We start from the raw sequence: 23,275 nt of genomic DNA, 5'->3' as shown, positions 1-23,275 counted from the left end.
GCTGATCGCGTAGACCGTAGTACGTATCGATCGGCGCGGTCGCCGCCGACGGTGGCGCCTCGGAGCGGCTACCGATCCAAGCTGCCCTCGTGTCTCAGCTCGCAACTGTCAAAACTGCGTGACGTAACGGCTAGGGCGGCGCACACACGGCCGCCGCCGTTCGCTCAGTACGTTCGTGTTGCAGACTGCGCACTATATTGCATTCATTGCTTTCGTCCGCGCTTCAGTTCACCGTATACTCACGTCGTCGTTTATTCATTATTGTAGTGAAGCTGGGGCCTACTATGCGGTACCCGGTGGCTCAGAGCGCGCTCTATACGGTATTGATCGCATCCCGTCCTGTATGACTGTTTCAATGTTTATAAACAGCCGGTCGCATCTATTTCAACTCCCTCGTTTTTGATACGTTTGTTCGACTGAGAACGATCTGGACGGTTGATCCTGACTGTGACACCTGTACCGGCTTGCTGATAGGATAGAACTCAGTGCACGTACGTATGCACTTAAAGTTTACATCAGTTTTATTTCGTTTACGCAGCGCTATAGTGACGACAGTAGCACGTTTACGTAGGTGCGATGTTATCTAAAAATAAAATAAATGTCATTTGTTTTATTTATATTAAGGTGAACTTCAATTTGTTTGTTTATAAATTATGAGGTGTAAAATAAGCGATGATTTTCTTGTAACGCGTACCTACATAGTTCTGTGACTGCACCACTATACCGCGTGCAACAGAGCAAGGCAGTTACGTAGGCGTAATGTTGCACCGGCGAAGCCTGCGACAAATGACAATTACGCAATTGCCTTCGATATATTATAATATTCAGTATTTATTGATTTTGGTTTATATAATATCTCATAAAACTCCTATATATATCTGTTATTGCACTGTTCTTTCTTATTTACCCATTACTATTAGTATTGCTGTAGGTCGTGATTAAAATTTAAAATATCTACATTCGTAGGCAAATGAAGTATTTCAATTCAACACAACATAAAGTCTATTTATTGTGTATTCGAACTAAATAAAAAAATGTTTTATTACCAAATAATTTTATGTAAGCTTTATAATAATTCATCTAATTTATAAGTCATTTAATAGGTAGATACCTAGGTACTTACTTCAAAAGGAAAACTTTTAAAATAAGTATTAAAACAATTGTATTAAAAATACTAAGAACTTATAAGATAGGAAGAAAAAACTCCTAGGCTGTATATTTTCCTCGGCTAGACCGTAGAGCACAATTATTAGCGGCAGTGCGCACGTAGCGAGGCTTCATCCCTTTATTTTGGGGTGATATTCTCTTGCACCCCACGATCACAACACAGGTGACGGAGGGGTGCAGGCGGGGAACGTCTGAGAATTTATAGTGAACTCTCAAGTGTGGATAGGTCATAGGTAGTTAAAATCATAGGAGCGTAACGGAATAGGGGAAATGCAGGTCCTAGATTTACTAGGTATAGGTAGTATGAAGTGTATGGCGTATGCTTTTAAACAATAAGTTGTGGGCAGTACTTAGGTATTTTTTTAAACAAATAATAATGCGAGGTAATAATTTTGCTTGAGACATTTTTTTACCTTTATGAGTTTAATTATAGAATTTAGGTTTATACATATAGGGTTTATTTCCGCTGCTAATTAATTTTAAGTACTTTGTGCATTTATGTGTTTGTTTTGCGTAAATTTGAGTACCTTAAAGAAAAAAAAATCATTTTAGGCGAGGTCACGGACTCACGGCTAGCTCCGCCGCGGCCGGTGCGGCTCCAAACAGGAAGCCTGCATTTTCTTACGTTACCGTTTGAAATACTAGACTAGTTTAAACGTAATCATCCTGTTTGTGAAAGATCTATTGCGGAAGCGTACAGATGAAAGTACAGCGACAAGGCCTTCTATTTAGAGTAACAAATCTTTTAGATTGGTCACGCTATAAAAAGGCGCATCAATAAAATAATGTAAGCTTTCGTACATGAGTTCAAGGTTGCCATGCTCTTTATTCGAGGCTATCTTTAAATAACATAACATATTCTATTTAATATAAGAGATTCTAATATTTACTTTAAAAATATTTTTCACATTATTTGGTTGGGTAGGAGAGAAAAAATACTTGTTTTAAAAATAAATGATATCATAAAATTATACATTTCAACATTTGTATTAGTCATGTAGGTAGATACCTAAGTGGGTTACACCAATTTTGTCGCGTTAACAAAATGTAGTATAACGATACCAACACTAAATGAAATTAAATATGTATGCTGTAACAGCTATTTATATTATTAATAAGTATAATATACCAATTCAAGTGTTTCGTTTTAGTTATGACTCATAGCAAACACCTTTGTTCCTACTTAATTTGGCACAATATTATTCGTGATTTTGCCCACGGTTTTTTTAGTGTCGATAGGTATAAATTCACGAATTTTGTAAAATCGATGTCATGAACTCTATCGGAACAAAAAATAGTTTTTCCATTAATATTATACTTAAGTTTTAACTCAATCTGGTTTTTACCAGTTTCCAATCGGTTTAAAATCTAGTTAGACCCGATTATAAAAAAGAAAATATTATATAAAACACATTGCTAATAATATATTTTAAACTTGATTTCTAACTGCTATGAAGTTCCGGACTATAAGTTCAACTTTCAGCGGAAATAAAAAAGCAAACTTTTATGTCTCTAGTTGTAACAAGAAAGCTTTTTAATTTTTTACTCCTATTTACTTACGTCATATTTAAGCTTAAGCTATATTTTACTCAAAATACATATAATAAATTAGAATATATTTTGTTATCATCCTTATTATACACATAGGTAACTATGTACTTTATAAATTTGGCACAATAGAAAATACAAAAAAGGAGAATGAGACTAAAAGTGTAAACTCCTACCGGACGTCGCAGGTAATCGCAATTTCATTGTAAGTTGATAGCACATTAGTTTGTACTTTCTTTTATTTAATTATCGCTCGCGACAATATAATACTTCCTTAGAACATGATACATTCTAGTTATAAGTTTCTATAAAGGGTTGTAAGATTCCTTACAGAAAATTTTTACTTTGTTCAACTGTACGTTATATTTTAAAATATCTTATAAGTAAGTCAACGTTGTTTTTACTTTTTACTTTTAGCAATGTTTCAGTTCAAAGTGTAGATATGCACCTAGATCAGATTGGCGTAACAAATCGAGAAAAGCGTATTGCATCGGCAAATGCGTAACAAAGCAATTTAAAAGAGAATGACAAAGTTTTTATGGAGCCCCGCTCCAATATTGCTCGATCACTGTGAGAAAGTATTAATAGTAGTTGCTCCGAGTGCATTGCGTTCTGTCCTTGTAGGTGATGTCATACGGGTGAATACAACAAACGATGGAAGTCCGACAATAGACCCTGCCCACCACGTCACCTGGGTGCGCCCGATCCACTTACATTTTATACTGTGATGAACTTGATGACCAACATAGGTGAGGTAGCAGTTTATGCATTGTTCAAGGCATAATGCTAACTGGGCGCACCGTCAGTGATGCATTTCTGAAATGTATATTTTGTCGGAGGTGATAGGGAAAAATAAAATTAACTCTTTCAGGGTTTATGATAATTACAAGGCAAATGCACTATAACTAGATGATGAGAAGTTTGAAAAAAACTATAATATGAGAACTTTATTAATTTAACGTCATAAAAAGCTCTATATTTAATACGTTTAGTACGTTGTTTATGTGCAATTTTATATGTATGTATTTTGAAAATAACACCAAAATTTATGTTATATCTACTGTGTCAGAATATTTTCTACATTTTTTTATATGAATCAAGAAAATATTAAGTAACTACATTAATGTATAAAATCTAAATAACCTAAATCTGGGGCGAGATATTATAATATCAAGGCGAACTGCGAAGAAAACAAAATATGAATACCTACCCTGAAATACAAAGGTGATATTTTCAGTGAGTCACGGGGTCGGTCCTCGGCGGCAAATCGAGTTTCGAATGTAAACTTTGTTAGGTACCGTACTAAATGTGAAGGACAGAATCTTGTCGCATCTGCATAATATGTTTAAAATTTAAATCCTTTGAAATTTAACATTTGGATGTAAAAAACTTTTATATTATCTGAAATTAAAATAAGTCTTATTTTACAATTATATAGAGTACTAGCTTCCGCCCGCGACTCCGTCCGCGCGGATGTCGGTCTTTGCGTGGATGGTTTATTTCTCCATTTTGAGTAACTCGGACAATGACATCTTATAAATATCTATTGGACCCAAATACGGCTAGGTCTATAATAATACGCAACGTGTGTTCGCGGTACCTACTACAGAACAACGTCTATGGATAACTGAAAAATTGAGATTAATTTTTTTTCTACGTATTTTTCCAGGATAAAAAGTATCCTATTTTACGCCCAGGATAATAAGGTATAATTATACCAAGTTTCATCGAAATCGAACCGGTAGTTTTCACGTGATGTCTTCACATACAGACAGACAGACAGACAGATAGACAGACAGACAAAAATTTTTTTAATCACATATTTGGGTTTGGTATCGATCCAGTAACACCCCCTGCTAGTTATTTTTTCAATATTTTCAATGTACAGAATTGACCCTTCTACAGATTTATTATATGTATAGATAAGATTTATAAAAAAATAACTTAGAAGTAAGTAGGTACCTAAACAATATAAAAAAAATTTTCTTTTTTTTATGGTTTATTTGACTTTTAACAAAAATTTATCTTTGCATCATTTGATTTTAATAAATTATATACGATGTAGGATTGGTAAGCTAATTGTTATCATATAATCATCATCGCTTCAATATTGTTTATATAAATACCATGTCGTACAACCTCATTATGGAATTATGACGCTTAGTTAATTGGTAGAACTCTTGGTAGAACTTATATATTTTTTCCTTGGACGTTTTGTATGTACATATATGACACAGTCTGGAAGATATGCAGAAGAACTTAATTATAATTCGTATTAAGAATAAATGCAGAGTTGGCGGCAATCCATCTTATTATGATTACTCATAATATGTGCATATATTAACAATATCAACAACAGAATTAGATCGTCGAAATAGATTCACAATAATAATTAGTGATATCTATCTAGTATCTATAATCTATACGTGATTCAATTCAAGTAGCTACTGATTAAATTGTATAAAACATTTCAACTTTTATGCTTACGTGGAATGTTGACGGTGGTTCACGGAAATAAAAAGAAATACAAACACATAAACCCTCCGGAAACAAAGAAAAATGAAGCCATCAACGTCTTTTTCCGTCATAATATTGATGTAATGGGACCGCGATACATCAATAATCACCGTTCCGCCTATTGCCTTGAAGGTCTCATAATGTGGAACGAATTTTCTAATTACTTTGTAAAAATTATTATACTTATATAGTTAGCACATAATAAGGAAAATTATATTTAAGAGATAATCATATCTTCAATTTCATTGCAATCTTATTGCAATTAAATTGTTTTAATTCTAAAAAATAAACTATTATAGAGAAGCTTTAACTAACTACCTACCTAAGTAACTAGGATATAAATCTCTAAAACTAACTAAAAATTCCGTATGCTTTTTTATTTATAATTGGTTTGCTCCAATTTTACACTCTATTGTTAATTATTGTTGTCCAATAGCCAATTCAGATTTTAAATAATTCTTTAAAATATTGTAAGTACCTACGTGTAATTTATTTTTTAAATGTGTTAATAATAATTATCATAAGGTAACTTTTTCCATATTTCCTTTCAAATGCTGACCCTTGATGGCTCTCTGCACGGACGTCTCAATATAGGTCATGGATAATAGAATTTCATTTAGAATGGTTTCTGTGTTATACCCGAATTTCAACTAAAATGTTTTTACAGTGCACAAATGCGTCCATTTTTGTAAGCTATTCGAAGATTAACTTTGTGCTAGAAATCCTCTATCATCGCTTTTTAAATGATTATTATAAAATGCGAATAATGCGATGCTCAGTATAAAATTTAAATAAAAGTATTGTGTAAGTATACATTATTGTATACTACCATTAAGAACGACCATTTACCATTAAGAAATGAATAATCATAGAGTATAGTAATACTATGAATAATAATTAATTAATCGAGAGGAGTCATTTGTACAATAATTAATGTAAATTAAGCTAAATTAAGCATCTTCCTTCTAACGTGATCAAAACAATACCTACCTGTCACATATAACTATGGAAGCTTACCTCATAAACAATGAACATTGCCAGACTATAATAACATTCCATGCATGTATTTAGAACATCTTTCAAAGTGGGACCTAAATGGATGTTGCAGTTGTACTAAGCGTTATAATATTAAGGAGCTATTAACATTTTTATGTTCTATGAAAAATTACGAAGGTACATGTTAGGAATAATTTAAAACATCGTGCGTTTCGATAATTTAATCATGTTTAATCTATTCCTTTTATATCTGTAAGATAATTGAAGACTATATCTAATTGCATTTATTTACCAAAACTATATCTCAACTTTCTCAAAAGCAATCAAGACTGTGTTTGTAGAGTTAACGATGCCGTTTTAAATACCTAGAGAGATATTTGAGGAAGGTATTCATAGAGCTGTTGTTGAAAAGTTTAGTTGGATTTGAGTACTAGTTACTTCCAAAACTTCTTTCTTTTATTAGACTTTTTTTTATAAGTTTCACTCTTTTACAGAGTTTATCATTTTTTGTCTCCGCATATGGAGACACATATAACATTCCCAAAAGTCTTTGAAATCTGCTAAGCCGCTCTTGTGTTTTATAATTGGTGTCAAATTTATTTGGAAAATTTATTTTCAACTCTTTGCGTACAAAGTTTCAATTTTTTACCTTTAAAATTATTAAAGATCTTTCTATAAAGACGAAATCTAGAAGGACCTCGACACAAGTGAAGTTAATCTGTCGCAGTCTATAAGTCCTTGATAGTTTGCGCAATTTCACGTTTTTCTCTTAGTACCTATTTATTGAGCGAGGATATTCATTTTTGAAGCATCATATCAACGCATCTGAATGATGCGTAACATAAATTAAAGCAAGTGCACTGCACTCACAATTCTATGGCGCGAACAGAATACCTCCATCTGACGTTCAGTGCTTATTTAAAGAGAGTACATTTATGCGACTAATTACACAGTTCAGGTAGTTCGTTAGGTTCACTGCAGGCGAGTGACCTTTCCGCTAAGAAATGCTATTATATTGTCATTCCCACACGATGCTGTCTATATCGAACACTTTCCATGCAATGCCTTGTAACGGTTCCGCATGTATACCATGAGAGTGATAACATTCAACTGCGCTGCATTCAATGCAATTCTATTTTATAACTAGCCAATACGCGTAGGAACTAACGAGCATATAGACCTTTGTTGATAAGAAATTAATTGATTATAAAAAATAAAATGGATTTTGCACCTTTATGTTGCCTGGGTGTTTAATACATATATTTCTTGAAAATCGATAGATGAATTTGGATTATTACTTTTCTAGCCCAATGCAAGCGGAAGGAAATGTGTCGTAGGTTTACCTCGATTACAAAAGTTTACCTCATCGTCTTATTACTGTCATTCCATTGGTAGATTTTGTTTGTGGAACTTGATACCATTGTTTTTCCACAGGTTTTTATTTCTCGTCCAATTTATTTTGAGAATTATTTATCTAATCGAAAGTAAAATTTAACTACCATTTTCTTCGTATTTTTAATGTGTAACTAATCTTGTTTTTAGATATTTTTTATATTCTCTAAAAATAATATTAAGCTTAAGCAGGCAGGATTTAGATTTTTAAATATGAGTAGGAAAAATATTAGTTCACCTTCAGTCCACCATCTAATCAATCGCCTCGTGACAGGGCTAATTATACAGGAGAATTAGTTCACTGGTAAAGGGACCGTATATAATTATATCTATCAGATAACTTCGTCAGTAGGACTGCTAATTTCCCCTCGTGGCCGTGTTATATATTATGTCCCGAGAGCCAGTTATATAACTCATATAAAAGTGTTCTCTACCTCATTGAACTTATATATAAACTAGGTCGTTATTAAACTTTGCTCTGGTCTTTTGTAGAAAATTTAATTACTGCATCAAAGGCAGAGGGAACTTTGCAATTTTCTTTTTTAAAACACGGAGAGATTTTTTGATGTTTTTTTGTGAGCATGTCTGCGAACTATATAGAATAGCCCCGTATATAAGGATCATATTTATTTCTTAGGTACCTAATGGAATCAATAGACACACAGTACGCTTATACTGAACATAGGTGTATATATATGCCTGATTATATAATGTTTAACCTTGAGGTTGTTACGGAACTATATTTATGAACACGAATAGTGCATGTCCGCTGCATGTAGGTACAATAATTTGTTGGGATTCCTGAAGTGAATACATAACTTACGAAGATATGTTTTTTCTCTTGAACTTAATATAATAAACATATCTAGTAAATGTAATTTCTCATAATTTTTCAATGCAAAGGTTGCAGCATGCAATGAGAAACCTTTGAAAACTAGGTACTACTTTCTTCATCTTCTGAGCGTTGCGGCGCCAGTGTCTGAAAGTTAAATAGTCTTAAGCCGTCTTTCTCAAAATTATAATTGACTTTATAGTCTCGCGCTTTGATATTACAAAATTAAAACCCGCTGCATATAATAATAATTAGCTCATGAAATTGGTATGCAATTAAAGAATACATTTTGTGCTAATATACATATATGTATTGCTTATGAATAAGACAACATTTTTTGACAATATACCTTCGTACCTACGTTCTTTTTTACATTATGATTACACGTGGATGGTGTTAAGTATGTTATGAGTAAATATTTAATCAGAAATTAGGTCATAGGTCAACGTGTATCGAAGGTTTGATTGTTGGCGGTGATGTCGGTATTCACCATAAGACATTAATTATTAGAGCAGCGTAACGAAGCTAAACAATGGAGATAAACAATAATTTTAGATGTCGGTGACTCGATTTTCCCATCCGAATATTTATTTAGATATTTATATATACAATATTCAATTTATTTAGCACCACGCGTATACTGTTATTCAATATTTGGTTAACATTATTATATGTTTATCAAACATCATACGAGGTAATAGTAAAATAAATTCATATTTACATGAACTTAACATTCTAACAGACACGCCACGGACCTTGACCTAAAGCAATGTTAATAAGTAGTGGGCAATAAAGATAATACAATATGACAGATTTAATTCTATTTACAAACGCGAAAATCATTTTGATACTGATAATCAAAGTATAAACACGTTTATTATCTTTCATACTTTCAGATTTCGATAGTGTGCGTCAAGATATCATCGATCCTGGCCCATAATTGACGTTGTGTACCTAGTGACTGAAACTAATATGGACAATACGAAGCGAGAGTATTTTGTACATATTTACGCTCAAACCTAATTTGAGAGGATAAATGTTGTAAAGGGAAGGTGATAGTGGCGATAGTGAGCAGGCATGTTGTCGTATATGGTGCCTGTGGAGGAAAAGCCGCCGCCGGTCCCCGGTAAGGGTCGCCTGGCGCTGGAGCTGGCCGCCAGCCCCGGCAGTCCAGAGTCTGCAGCGAGACGAGCGCGAACGAACATTTCGAAGGAGTCCTCTTCCAGTTCTTTTGCGAGCGACCTCACCATATCGTCCTCAACTCCCTCGGGGATGTTGGACAAACCGAAACATAAACTGCTCAGCAATGGCAGTAAGCACACATCTTTGAAAAGGTCAGTATTTTATGTAACATAAAACAAAGATACCATTTTCATTAAATGTTTATTGATCTGAAAAGTTTCCATTAAGTTATAGTCATCTAGAAGACTTGACTCTATTTTACTGTCCGGAATAATTGTGAATAAAATATATATATTTTTAAATAATGTAATATTTTATGTACCTAACTAAATAATATTTCTTTAACTGATAATTTTCAGTTAACTCGTTACTAATTTGATACCTATAGAAATATAACCAAGCTTTATTGGAAAAAAATAGCCATTCAAAGACATTTCTTAAAACACAAAAAGAAAAGAGAACTCGTGCTAGATACAATGTATAACAACTGAATCGACACATCGGTGTTACAAGAAACAATAAACATTTGTGTTTGCTAGTAGAACACGTCATTAACTTGTAATGTGAACGCACATCAACGATCTATTTACATTCTGGATGAAAAAAGAGGTTTAAATTAGTACAGCACATCATAAGTCACATTACAATTTAATTATTGCATAATTATTAATTATCATCTAAGAATTTAAAGTAGGTTTTCTTAGATTTATCTTAACATAATTAATCATAATAATACATAAGTAGGTAGGTGTATTATGATTTTTATTAATATTTACTATTACCATATCATAAAATATTTGATTTTGATAAAAACCTTGTAAATTGACATTATATAGCGAACGCTAATATAAATATTTATTTCGAAAAGGAAACAGTAAATTAAGATATTATAATGTCAATGTCGTAATATGAAACGGTTTAATAATTCTAGCCGAGGTAGTTCTTGTCATCCCACGTGTCTGGGAGTCGAATCGGTATCTTGGCGATCCAGGAAGTGTAAATTTCTAATTGACAATCTGGTCTGCGGATATAGGTAATAAATGCATTTAAAACAATAGAAATATATAAAATATAACTAGTATATGAATACTGTTAAAACGAGTATGAGTGTTTATAAACAAGGAAAATAATATGAAAATGCGCTCCCAGACGGTATTCGTTTTAGTAATATTATACCACTTTCTGAAGTGAGTTTTTAAGCATCTCATATGCTTTCTCCATTGCTATCTAGACAATATATGATGCCACCCTTCAAACGAGAGTTAGACGATGGATGAGATACGTAACGTACATTTTTTATCATGATTAAAGTACTTAATGAAGTATTCTTGAATGGTGATGTATTGATAACTTGGATAATTAGAACCTATTTAAGTACATAGTAACTCAATGTTTAAGTCCGATCTCTTAGAATGATGATGACTTGAAAGTAAGTATTCATGCACGGTTAGGGCAAATGTTACTGGAATTATTTTCCTGAAGTAATATGAATCAATCACGAGTTTAGAAATTTACTCCCAGGAACCAGAGACTATTATAATTTTTATTCATTACGACTAATACATAAAGTAAATTTTACCTAGTTGAAGTCATAACCTAATTAAAACATTGCACGCAGATAAATTTAAAGCTATGGAATTTGAATTTAATTCAGAGCGATATTTGATTAAGCAAAAAGTGATTACAAACTTGGCAGCGAGCCATCCGATAACGCCAGTTGATGTGATAGGTACAGGTTTTAATGACTTTGTAGTTTCAGCTTTGGCCATCACATGTGGTAGAGCGTCGGCGGCCTCCTGCCGAATGGCATCCGATTCCTGTAATGCTTGTCTGAAATTATAAATACATGCGAATATGAAGCGTATGTATAATATGATTCCATATAAACACCAAGACACATTGTTGTTTAAATAGTGTTTCATGACTTCAAACTTATAGCTTCCATTTGTCCCCTTATTTTCTCCGAGTTCCGACGTTTCCCAGTAGAGATGCATCGTTATTCCGATTACACGTAAAATCTATAATCCGATTCCTATAAACTTTCTAACTATGTATATTTATAGCAATGTTCGTATTTCGTGGTCAAAACGTTATGCAAACTACAACACAGGTCGTGGGTACATTAAATTTGTTGTTGGTGATTAATTTAATATCCGTGGTGAATGTTTCTACTTTGATGGAGCTCCGGCAATGCGATAAACCGCTGCAACTCAATGGAAAGAAGACTTATTCAATAACTAGTAATGTAATTTACTAGGATTAAACGGTACAAAATCGTTTGGAAGGTACGTGACAAGGCTATACAATAATGCCTACATAATATTATATGAAAGAAGAGCCGGAGAGATTTAATAATATTAATTATAATTTGTTTTATCACTACATTTAATGTGGAACAAATGATAGGAAATTGAAAATAAACTTTTAGAAAAAATCTTGGTGTTTTTAATTTTATAAAAGTATAACATGTTAGGTAGGTTACTGGGCTTGTTTTTACTTTTTGTTACGAAACGAAAAGGTAGTTCTTAAGTTTTATAACGTCTATAAAACCTGCATGACCTATAGATGTGTTGCATAACGTTTCTGGAAGCAGTGAGCGATGTGTAAATACAATGATTACTGAAATAATATATTAACGGGAGTAAATTTATTGTGTTAATTCTATCAAGGTAATGTATGTATCAATCATCGTACACGCCATTATTGCTTTAAAATGGGTTGCTTGGGCAATGAAAGTGAAACAAACAAAGCGAGATTGCATTGACCAATAGAAGGTAAGTTTGTGATAATAAAGAGGATACTTATGGCCTAGTACTGTTAGGTATAGCAATATTGCACAAACTTTCGCTCGTCTAGGAGCCAGCTCCATCGGTCGAACCACTGCTTGCGACATATATCAACCTTTTTCCATTGGGCTCGCATCTGGAACGCCTCCGTGTTGGGATCATATTTCACTTCGCCTAGCTCTTTCGCCATTTTCTAAATTTAAAGAAATTTAGTAAAATAATCGATAGATGCAAATATTTACTTTCAAGTATTATAAAACTTATATTAATTAACCTAACATGCCTTCAATACAAGATCATCATCAATATGTACATGGAATTTGTAAAATTAATTTTAGATGGCAGTCTAAGTAGCATTTACCATTAGTATATTACCCGTGGTAGTTCCTACTTTTAAGCGCGTTGAGAAAATGAATTATTTAGTACAATTTTGAGGCAAAAACCTAGACACCACAGTGCAAAAAACTTCATAGAGCAGTTTTGAGAATACAGTGTTGAGATTCTTAAAAGTATCATTTGTCTTACTTGTAGGACTAGCGTTGGAAGTGGAGTGTGCCAAGCCCAACAAAGAACATTAAGCAGATTCTTACCGAATCGGAAATACAATAAGAGCACGAGTTTAGGAGCATGCTCTACCTTAAAAAGCTACAAGTGGGTCGATTAGAAAGTCCATTCAACTGCGATTCAACAAATAAGAATGATGCATTTGTTACTTAGTTTACGTTGTTATTGACGAGAATAGATTATTACTTTTGATAACGATTTTGTGGCACAAGAATTTTATTTAAATTTAGGTGACTGTATCTCTATTTCTCTAACACATGAACGTGGTCGTTTCACTTTGAAGATTGATTTATACAAAGGTAAAAAAGGTAAAATCGATCTAATTCCTAAAATATATTCCCACGAATAAAATACATATACTCAAATAAAACGATACCTTATTTTTCCACTTCAAATTAAAACACTATATGGACGCGACATTGACAGTGAATTGTAATTGTCCTTTAACCTACAGATATAGAAACGCATCGATCGACTTTGTTGCAAAAAGTACACATGCAATCACGCTATACAGCCATCATGACGCTTATCATTATGAAATGTTGTAACGGTAGTTGATGGACTAGAACCACACTAGAACCATACAGTCGGCTTTAATAATCATCTATATGGATAACTGGATAGGATTAAAAGTAAGGTAGGCAAATAATTCGGAAAAATCCGCGTCCTTTGTTCGATAAAGATATGATAAAGGTTAAAACTATCGATTTATTTCAATGTGAATGTCTGCAGTTTTAATCATTGATATTAAATTACAACAATCCTAGTGAAATCCGAAACTTTTTACCCGACTACGGCAAAGCAAAAGGAGGGTTATGATTTTGACAGGCTATGTATGTATGTATGTATGTATGTTCATCTGTTCCCTCGTAACCTCTAAACTACTTATCAGAATTTGACAAATGACATATCATTAGAAGCGTTTTAATTGTCCGCTGGTTATAGGCTATATAGGGTTTCACAAAATCTAATGTGGCGTCCTCTATCGGACAAAACATACAAAGTAAAAAAATAAAGTTAAGATAAATATCCCGTGTTTGGTATCATTTGAAAGCGCTTTCCTTGTACATTTTGAATATATATATATATATATATTACTAGCATTTGCTCGTGACTTTACCTGTATTCATGGGCTGATTGCATATAATTCACATCTTTTCGTCCATAGCTTCTTTATTAGTTCATCAGTTTTACTTTTGTATACACTTTAACACCAAAATAGTACAAATAATATAAAGTGAAAAACTAAAACCCAACTACGACAATAACCGGCGCTGAAAAAGTATAAAACAAGATTTCAGAATACTGAACTGAACAAAGTTGCTAATGTAGTTGCAAGTAAATGGACACAGTAGACTCTACCAAGATGCCTTCGTTGTAAATTGACAATAATGTCATACAATACTATTCTGAAGTATGCAATATTCCACTATGTGAAGATAAATTTTCATGTTTGGAAAGGCGTAGTCACACGTTGTTGAAGTGCTACGGTAGATAGGTATATTATGTAACGTGTGACTACGCCTTTCCAAACATGAAAATTTATCTTTACATAGTGGACAAGATAGTGGAATATAGCATACTTCAGAATAGTATTGTATGACATTATTGTCAATTTACAACGAAGGCATCTTAGTAGAGTCTGCTGTGTCCATTTACTTGCAACTACATTAGCAACTTTGTTCAGTTCAGTATTCTGAAATCTTGTTTTATACTTTTTCAGCGCCGGTTATTGTCGTGGTTGGGTTTTAGTTTTTTCACTTTATATTATTTAACCAACGAAACGGTCACAGAAAACATAATAGTAGCTAAACGCTACAGAACGGACACTCTCCGCCTCCCGCCAAAATTAAACACTTACCTCACCCCGCACGATCAGACATGTTATGGTACCCATTTCCCCGCAAGGACGATACCAACGACGTCTTAGACGAAACGCAACGAAGATTGACAACATTAATCAAATTGACATAAAGTAATTTTATTATTTTGGATTTGTGATTATCGTTTTTCGTAGAAAATCTATACATATAATAAAATCGTAGGAAAGTCAAAACTGTACATTGAATATTTTTTTAAAAGAATACCTGGGCCGTGATCTATAATCGATATAGAAGCCAAAAACATAGTTTTTAGAATTTTTGTCTGTTTGTCTGTTTGTCTGTTTGTCTGTATGTTTGTCCGAGCTAATCTCGAAAAGTACTGCATAGATTGACTTCAAATTTTGCATGAATATTACTGACAGGTCGGGTGAGGCTATAGGCTACATATTATCAAGCTATCACCTACGGGGGAGGAGCTGTGAACCTTTATTTTTCTTACGTATTCCGTGTATTACGACAGCGTACAATCTAAAGACTCATGTTTAAATGTTGGTTTCGAGTAAGCCATGCTATTATCTAGCTTTACAAAATAAAAACTATGTCATTTACGTAATTTGGGTAGAGAAACAGTTTAATGAATTTAGTAGTATAAAGACAAATTAGAAACAGCGCCATCTATTAAATGTTATAAAAATCAAATCAATTTACACGTTAACTATTGGAAATTAATAATCAAATGACGCATATATAAATGTTGTTTGACAATATCTATATTGACACTATAAAAATTATGCCATTTAAGTAACTTGGGAAGAGAAACATAGCTTAAAGAATGTAAGTTGTATAATGTTAATTTTGTAACAGCGCCATCTATGAGATTTCGTAAAAATCAAATCAATTTACATGTTAACACTACTGAACACAATGTTAAAAATTAATAATTTAAATATAATTATGTTATTAATTTATTTAACTCTTTAACCCATATCTTCCGTTCCCTATAAGATATATTTCGTGTAAATAATAAACTACATTTTTTTAAAGTGAGGGTAGATGTTTATTATTTTAAGTAAAAATAGACACCATTATCTACAGTTAATCTAATGATTGTGTTCCAAAGAGTATAATAATATATTGTTGTGTTCATTAGTTACAATTTTAAAAATCTTCGTGTTTTATAAATTTACTAGCTTACCGCCCGCGGCTTCGTCCGCTTTGTCTAAAACCTAATAAATTATGTACTAAAACCTTCCTCTTGAATCAGTCTATCTATTAAAAAAACCGCATCAAAATCTGTTGCGAAGTTTTAAAGATTTAAGCATACAAAGGGACATAGGGACATAGGGACATAGGGACACAGAAAGCGACTTTTTTCATACTATGTAGTGATATTTATAAAGCAATTGAATGCCATAAAACCAAAAATATCAAATGCAATCTTCGTGTTTTGTGAATTTTCACCATCATGCGTTCCCACAAAAGGTAAGTTGTTACTTACAGGTATTTATTGAAATGAAATGAAATGAAATGAAATGAATGATTCTTTTATTATTTTGAGGTGCATTGGGAACAGAAGTTTTTGATAAAATTTTATTTGTAAGTAGCTTTTTTTATAGATTTACAGTTATCTTTTGATTTTTTTATTTACAGATTCAATGCTAATAAAATTATATCGCCTTTGGAAGACGATTTCTGCTGATATTTTTACTACGCCACTTGAAAATTGATGATTTGATGATAAAGACAGCAGCAGCGAGGATTAAGTGGAAATTAGTAATCATCCGCTTCGTCAATTTTTGACTGAAGTTAATATCCAACGTCCAATGGTTCAATCATTGGAAGTATCTCGGGAAATTTTGGAGGATATTTTTCAGGAAGGAGAGGAGGGGCAGCCAACCACATATCAAACTACTACGATTTAGTACCGAAAAAAAATTTATTGCCAAATGAAACGTAAATTTTGCACTCACAACTTTACAAGTAATGTTTTTATTTTGACTTTGCGGTTATCTGATTATAATATTTATCGTTATGGCTATCGACGTACCGACCGTACTGGGATCAGAGTAGGTACATGATATACAGTTCATCATCCAGGATTGCTTAGAGCATTTTCACACTGAAAAAGATGTTTTCTTTGAATCGTAGTTGCTTCATTTATTCATTTTTAATCATTTTACATAATATGTTTTATATTTTATAAATATATCATTTTCATTATTTAAGTAGATAAAATAAATTATGTAACGGTTTTATAAGAAAACACATTATATTTGTTAGGCGACGGTGATTTCTTCCAGGCAAAAGATATTCATCAGCTCAATAAAATTGAACAGTATGTTGTTAGTTATTCTTTAGATTCACAATTATTGTAATGAGCATTTCCGCATGCAAGTTGTATCGTAGTTTAGATATATCATAGTTTTTACATATTAAAGTTCAAACAAAACCCTCAAATTTTTTAGTAGAGTTGAGCAAGATAATTTGAAAAATGTGCCGTGTTAAGTATTATAGAAAAGGTTAGTTCGTTGGTAATTATTATTTCTTCTTCATTTACATGTTGTTAGTAAAAATAAACTTTAACTAACAGTCAAAGTAGTCAAAGTATATTTTAACTAATACTGCTTAATATCTATTATACTTATGTTCAGTATTTATCTGTATTATTATTGCTTGACAATTAATATATTTTCATGTCGTATACCAAATTATAAACATAAGTTTAATATGTAATTAGCTGGATTTATTTTTACACACTCACAGACTTATATTTTATGTTAAATGTTAATAGAGTGTTAATATGTAGTGTAAATCATAATACATTTTTTCACAATTAAAAATAATCCTTTTTTCTGATGGTGTTGGCATTGAATTAAACCGCGCTGTCGTTTCGTTCACAAAAAGTGATGTTATGAGGAGCATATTCGGTCCTCATATCATAAAAAATCTGTGCGAAAACAATAAACACGTGTGAGGCCCTCACGGCAGATCGGGGCGGTCTGACGCGAAGTGGGGACAGCGTTGTCACTGTATCGCTCTAGCCACGCTGGTCAACAGACTTATTCGTTAGTTCAGTTTTGTATTAAGACCGCTGTGACATCCAACCCGGTCTCCCCTACTATCCCGTGAGACCGAACCTTCACTGAGAGGGTATGACGTCACACAGCTGATCATCATCATCATCAGCCCATATACGTTCCCACTGCTGGGACACGGGCCTCCTATGAGGGTACAGGCCATAATCCACCGCGCTGCGCTGGCCAAGTGCGTGTTGGCGGATGACACATGTCGTCGAACTTTTTAATTCTTCGACATGTCGGTTTCCTCACGATGTTTTCCTTCACCGTTCGAGCAGTGGTGATGTTACAACATGCGCAGATAAATTGAAAAATCAATTTAATTCCTGCGCGCTCGCCTGGTCTCGAACCCCGGACTTATCGATTCTAAGTCCGAGGTCTCACCACTGAGCCACCACTGCTGATCGCAAACGGCATATTGTACTATCCCGTGAGACCGAAACCCTCACTGAGAGGGAATTTCGTCTCACTACTGATCACGACAGTCATATTTTATCTCGAGAATCTGAAACTTTACTCAATATGAAGACCGTTTGACAAATAATAGGGTGCATCATAATAAGATGAACATGAGCATAAGCAATGACTAGAGTAGGGACGCGAATATTACAATTATATGAGACAAGAACGATTAATAAGTTTGTTTAATGAAAGATTAAGAATTGAAACTATTCGGTCTCCGGAAACGTACGAATAGCGAGAGGCCCGTCTTACTGCAGACAGATTTCGTCATAGTCTTAATGTCTTGAGGTAAACAATCTACGAATTCGGTGGTCTGACAAATATAAAAGTGGGTTTGCTTATAACCTCACAATTGATTACAGATCATCTTCTGTATAGGCGATATTAACGTAGTATGTTCTTTTTGTAATGCTTTAAAGTGTAGTAAGGCGAGTCGGCTTTCGTTTGAAGATACACCGGAACCTTTCACAAAATCACTACTTTTAGAGGAACATACTGTGCAATTAGCGTTTAGCTACTATTATGTATTCTGTGGTGCAATGTAAACTGTTATTAGACAATATTCGCTCTTATAGTAGTGCGTTTCAAATGATCCTTTGGTGCTCAATAATTATCAGAAGATCCGTTCATGCTTACTTTTAAGATACAAGGTCAAGTTTACCATTTGATAGGATCCCTTTTGCCTGAAGGCCAAGCTAAGTTTGTTTAAATATATTTTGTATTCGACTACAACGAATAGTGGAATACAAGAAATCAATATTTCTCAAATTTAAAACTGAACTCATTTCACAATTTTAGAACAGGTTAATTCGTATGTATGCAGTTTTAAATCGACATTAGAAGCTTTTCCTCAAGATGGTGATATCGGCACTCAGGAACTCCCTGGACGTGTTATAACGCCCAGGCCACAGTATTACAATTTTTCCTACAGTAGGGCGACGAATGTATTTTCGCATAGCAACGGAGGGGAACTCGCGGGGGGTCAAGTGACGCGGGCCACGTACCACAAACATGCTTAGTTTGTGGTATCGAGCGCGAAAGATAGTCATCGTGTTTTTAGTAAAGTTACTATGTAAACTAACGTAATTTAATACTTAGGTACATATTCTATAATGGTGTGCTCAAACTGTTAATCTACATTTAATTTAGATTATTATTTGATACTAAGTAATGTAGAATTTAAACCACATTCATGTTTTCTTCAGATTTTAAGATTTTCTTATCAGAGTGTTCAATTTTAATGTAGTTAAATTTTATAAGAGACAATAATTAAGAAAATTTTAAAATAAACTGTCACGTATTTTTTTTAAACGACGAATGACGAAAAACGACCTAATCGCGGACGAAGTCGCGGGCAACAGCTAGTGGTTAAATATTGTGCTGTTTACGGATGTATTTCATCAGAAAAACGCGAATTTTTTTTTACGCTAGTCACAAATGTGCCAACCATAAAGCGTTAACACACACATTTGCAGTCTCTACAGTGTGACTGTCAAAACAATCATTTTGTATGGAGTGTCCGGGGTGTGAAACGGTCTTAAAATGACAGATGGTTTTTAATACTTGGCCTTGTACTTGGCGTACCTGTCTTTGTGCTTATTTTTTATACTGTGATATTTATTTGAGACTTGTTCGCAGGGTATCTTTTGGCAGTTCTAAAGGATCAATGGTGGAGACTCTAATCTACGAGAGTCCTCTGCAAGAGGAGCCGGAGAGCAGTCCCCCGCCTAAAGTACAAGAGACTGCGTTCCTCTATACGCCCGTTGAAGACGAGTACGTTTTATTATTTTAATGAGTATGTTTTATTCATCTGTTTATCGCATGGGCGATTGTATGGGTGATAAAAATGTGACAGATACATATTTTAGATTATTAGTTTAGCTTTTTTCCTTCTAATTATTTTTATGGATTTATTAGTTATTTATGCGAGAAGCCCCCTGTTATATTTTTGTTATCCCATTGATTTATACAAAAGTAGATGTAGGTACATAAGTATTCAAAATAATTAACTGTACACCAGAGAAGATAGTTTGGTCCAAGCACGGAATACATAGTAAATGCAAAGAGACATCGAATGTAATTTGCACGTATAATAGAGAAGACATGAAAGTATGTAGTTGAACTCAGTAGTTTTACAAGTGAACTAGGTAGTGAGCGGCGAACACAAAACTTACGAAAAAACCCAAATAAACGGTATTGTCCCATGATCGTGATAGACCGGTAGATATACCACCAGATCTGTAGTTTATGGATATAATTTATATGCAAAATTTTGTTTTTTCCCACATTATTATTCATTTAAAAAGATTATAAAATATGAACGGTAGAACATAGTAGGTATATTAGAAAACATATAAACACAGACCTATGATTGTTACAAATTGGTCGTTCTTAACAAGGCTATAACTAAACTTACTACTCTACTCCAATAGGTACAGTGTCTACCTTTTATTGCACCTATTAAATTAATTGAGATAACTGACTATTTTTATGTCAGGCATAACGAAAGAAAAATGTTAGATTGATTCTCCTACCTATATAAGCACATGTTCAATGCATTTTACATACTAAGTTTTTTAACTAGATACCTATATATATTTTATCATGCACTTATTGTCTCTAAAACATGGTTAAATCGTTTGCTTAAAACGTAGCAGATTTCGCGATACCGTAATTCACGAGAAACTAACATTTTTTCCGTGTTATTTATAAACCAACACGTGACGAGTTCAAGATTTCTGGCAGCTATCAAGATCAAGTTCACGGTTATTACTAAGCCTTCGTCTCTACTATTCTAGTACAGTTAGTTTTTAGACTAAAAACAAACTTATTTGTATCTACGATTCTTTCTTTTTACAGTAAACAATTAAACTTGTTATAATTCCTCCGATTGACTTCTTGGAATTTTGTGTTGAAGCGTGTAACTTTTGTATCGTTATTATTTAACTCAGCCCCCGGAATCACAGACACAATAGAAAATCTATTGTGTCGTGGCCCGATCGGGCCGCTCGGGGCTCAATGGGTTATTTAAGTAGGCTTGGAAAATATTATCATTGCCTATAAAATAATATTACTTGTTATAAGAAAATGTATTTTAAGCATTATTAAGTTTACTTCCCCTGAAGGAAAGAGTTTTAAGCTATTGCATAGCTTCTATCGCGGGCATTGAGCGCGGGAACTGAATCGAGAAATTCCGTAACGAAAACACCTCACGCTCCCAACTCCGACGGGCGGAGGCGTGGCTTGAAGGCATAGCAATTAGCATGCAATAGCTTTAGCCTTTACCGCAGCAGTCCCCGAGTGCCACACGTCGTTTTTAATTCTGTTTATGTAAACTAGCCTATATGTGTAACTTCATCAAAATCGCTTCAGCCGTTCTTGCGTGATTGGTGCAGCACACATAAAACATGACATTAACATTAAGCACGTAGGTAATAGGTATAGATAGTATTGTCCTGTCAGACTTGTGTGCGTTTACATGCCATTCTCTATAATAAAACCGGCCAAGTGCGAGTCGGGCTCGCGCACAAAGGGTTCCGTAGCAGCAAATATAATAAATTACAGTTAAATCAACCTATCTCAAAAACTATAAGAGATACTTTGATCAAACCAAAAATCGTTGAAAGAGTTAATTAGCATGCATCACCTCTATTTTTTTTAGAATTTTATACCCCGTAGTTATAAAAATAGAGGGGGGGGGACATACTTTTTACGACTTTGAGAGCTGATATCTCAAAAACCGTTCACTTTAAGAAAAATGTTTTTTAGAAAACTTTATATCATTTTAAAAGACCTTTCCATTGATACCCCACACGGGTATGTACATCGAAAAAAAAAATTTCATCCCTCAGTTACATGTATGGGGGGCCCCACCCCCAATTCTTTTTTTTACTATTTAGTGTCATATTTTTGTAGCGGTTCATACAACACATATTCCCATCAAATTTCATCACTGTAGTACTTATAGTTTCCGAGTAAATCGGCTGTGACAGACGGACAGACGGACAGACGGACAGACGGACAGACGGACATGACGAAACTATAAGGGTTCCGTTTTTGCCATTTTGGCTACGGAACCCTAATAAAATTCATCCTTGCTTGGTTTCGTAAGGTAGTCTTTTAGATAAGGTTTTTTAAGGAACATAGGTAATAGGCTAATATACCTAATTAGTTAATAGGTTGTATCATTTTTGGATGCATTTTCAATCACCTGAGCGTACCTAAGTGCAAGTATTTTTATGCTTTCTTCTAATTAAAGGTTTGATAGCTACCTATGATGAAAATTAATTATGGAAATTAAAAATAATCTTCCTTTAAGTAAAAAGTATGTAAAGTTTCTACCTATGGAGAAACTACGTAGGAATGGAATGGAGTGTAGAAATTAGAATATAGGTACGTACCTACTAGGTATGTAGGGAACGTTGATGACGCAATATTATACGTCCTAAAAAGGATAAACAATACAATCCATAGTTATATAATATTGTAAATATTTAACAAAAAAAATAAAATAAATTAGAAGACATTTAATTAGGAAGGTATATTTTTGTAACTACATTTCAATGTTTCATTGATTCCATCGCGATCGTTATAAAATTTACATAAGTACCTAAGTACCCGAAACTAAAATTATTAAAAATACGTTTTATTATCGAGTCTACTACCTAGGGGGAATAGGAATATACCTATTTTATTAAAGTTTAAATTTAACATAAGTTTAAACTTCGTGATTGTGAACAGTTCCAGGCGATTGAAATAATATTATCATTATCACGATTCACGAATGTCGAACATGAAGTAATAAAAACTAAAAACGAAATGACAAGCGCACAGTGCTGCGCATTTTCGTTCAGCAGCGAGAATCGAGATTCGTTTTGGTTCATTCGCGACGGACCGCGCGCGACCGCTTCTAGCATCCGAGCATCCGAG

At 33.6% G+C, this 23,275-nt stretch overlaps 2 protein-coding genes across 3 annotated transcripts in view; one reads left to right on the top strand and one right to left on the bottom strand.

Moving 5' to 3' along the window:
- Positions 1 to 362: 362 nt before the first annotated feature.
- LOC123705133 overlaps positions 363 to 23,275 on the top strand; it is a 33,935-nt gene continuing 11,022 nt past the window's right edge. Inside the window, exons 1-3 of the mRNA XM_045653774.1 lie at positions 363 to 491; positions 9,349 to 9,786; positions 19,985 to 20,119. Of these exons, the coding sequence (XP_045509730.1) occupies positions 9,530 to 9,786; positions 19,985 to 20,119 (392 nt within the window). The 5' untranslated portion in view covers positions 363 to 491; positions 9,349 to 9,529. The remainder of the gene's footprint in view (positions 492 to 9,348; positions 9,787 to 19,984; positions 20,120 to 23,275) is intronic.
- On the bottom strand, positions 460 to 13,398 carry LOC123705134. 2 transcript variants are annotated; one of them, XM_045653776.1, is made up of 4 exons: positions 13,361 to 13,398; positions 12,477 to 12,613; positions 11,324 to 11,464; positions 460 to 583 (listed from the first exon to the last, which is right to left on the bottom strand). In XM_045653776.1, exons 2-4 carry the CDS (start codon positions 12,608 to 12,610, stop codon positions 580 to 582), a joined length of 279 nt encoding a protein of 92 aa, XP_045509732.1. In that variant the 5' UTR covers positions 12,611 to 12,613; positions 13,361 to 13,398; the 3' UTR covers positions 460 to 579. The 2 variants fall into 2 exon arrangements, with proteins under 2 accessions (XP_045509732.1, XP_045509731.1); XM_045653775.1 differs by lacking the exon at positions 460 to 583 and adding an exon at positions 10,529 to 10,655.

This window comes from Colias croceus, chromosome Z (genome assembly GCF_905220415.1).
Source record: "Colias croceus chromosome Z, ilColCroc2.1".
Taxonomy (NCBI): domain Eukaryota; kingdom Metazoa; phylum Arthropoda; class Insecta; order Lepidoptera; family Pieridae; genus Colias; species Colias croceus.
This window is presented reverse-complemented; position numbering and strand designations above follow the sequence as displayed.

Bases quoted from the DNA above. Each gene is read 5' to 3' on its own strand.
- LOC123705134 (XM_045653775.1), bottom strand. From the start codon at position 12,610: ATGGCGAAAGAGCTAGGCGAAGTGAAATATGATCCCAACACGGAGGCG. The intron at 11,465-12,476 runs GTTTGTGCAATA...TTATAATTTCAG, and splicing joins TGGCTCCTAGACGAGCGAAA to ACAAGCATTACAGGAATCGG. The intron at 10,656-11,323 runs GTTTGTAATCAC...CTATATCCGCAG, and splicing joins ATCGGATGGCTCGCTGCCAA to ACCAGATTGTCAATTAGAAA.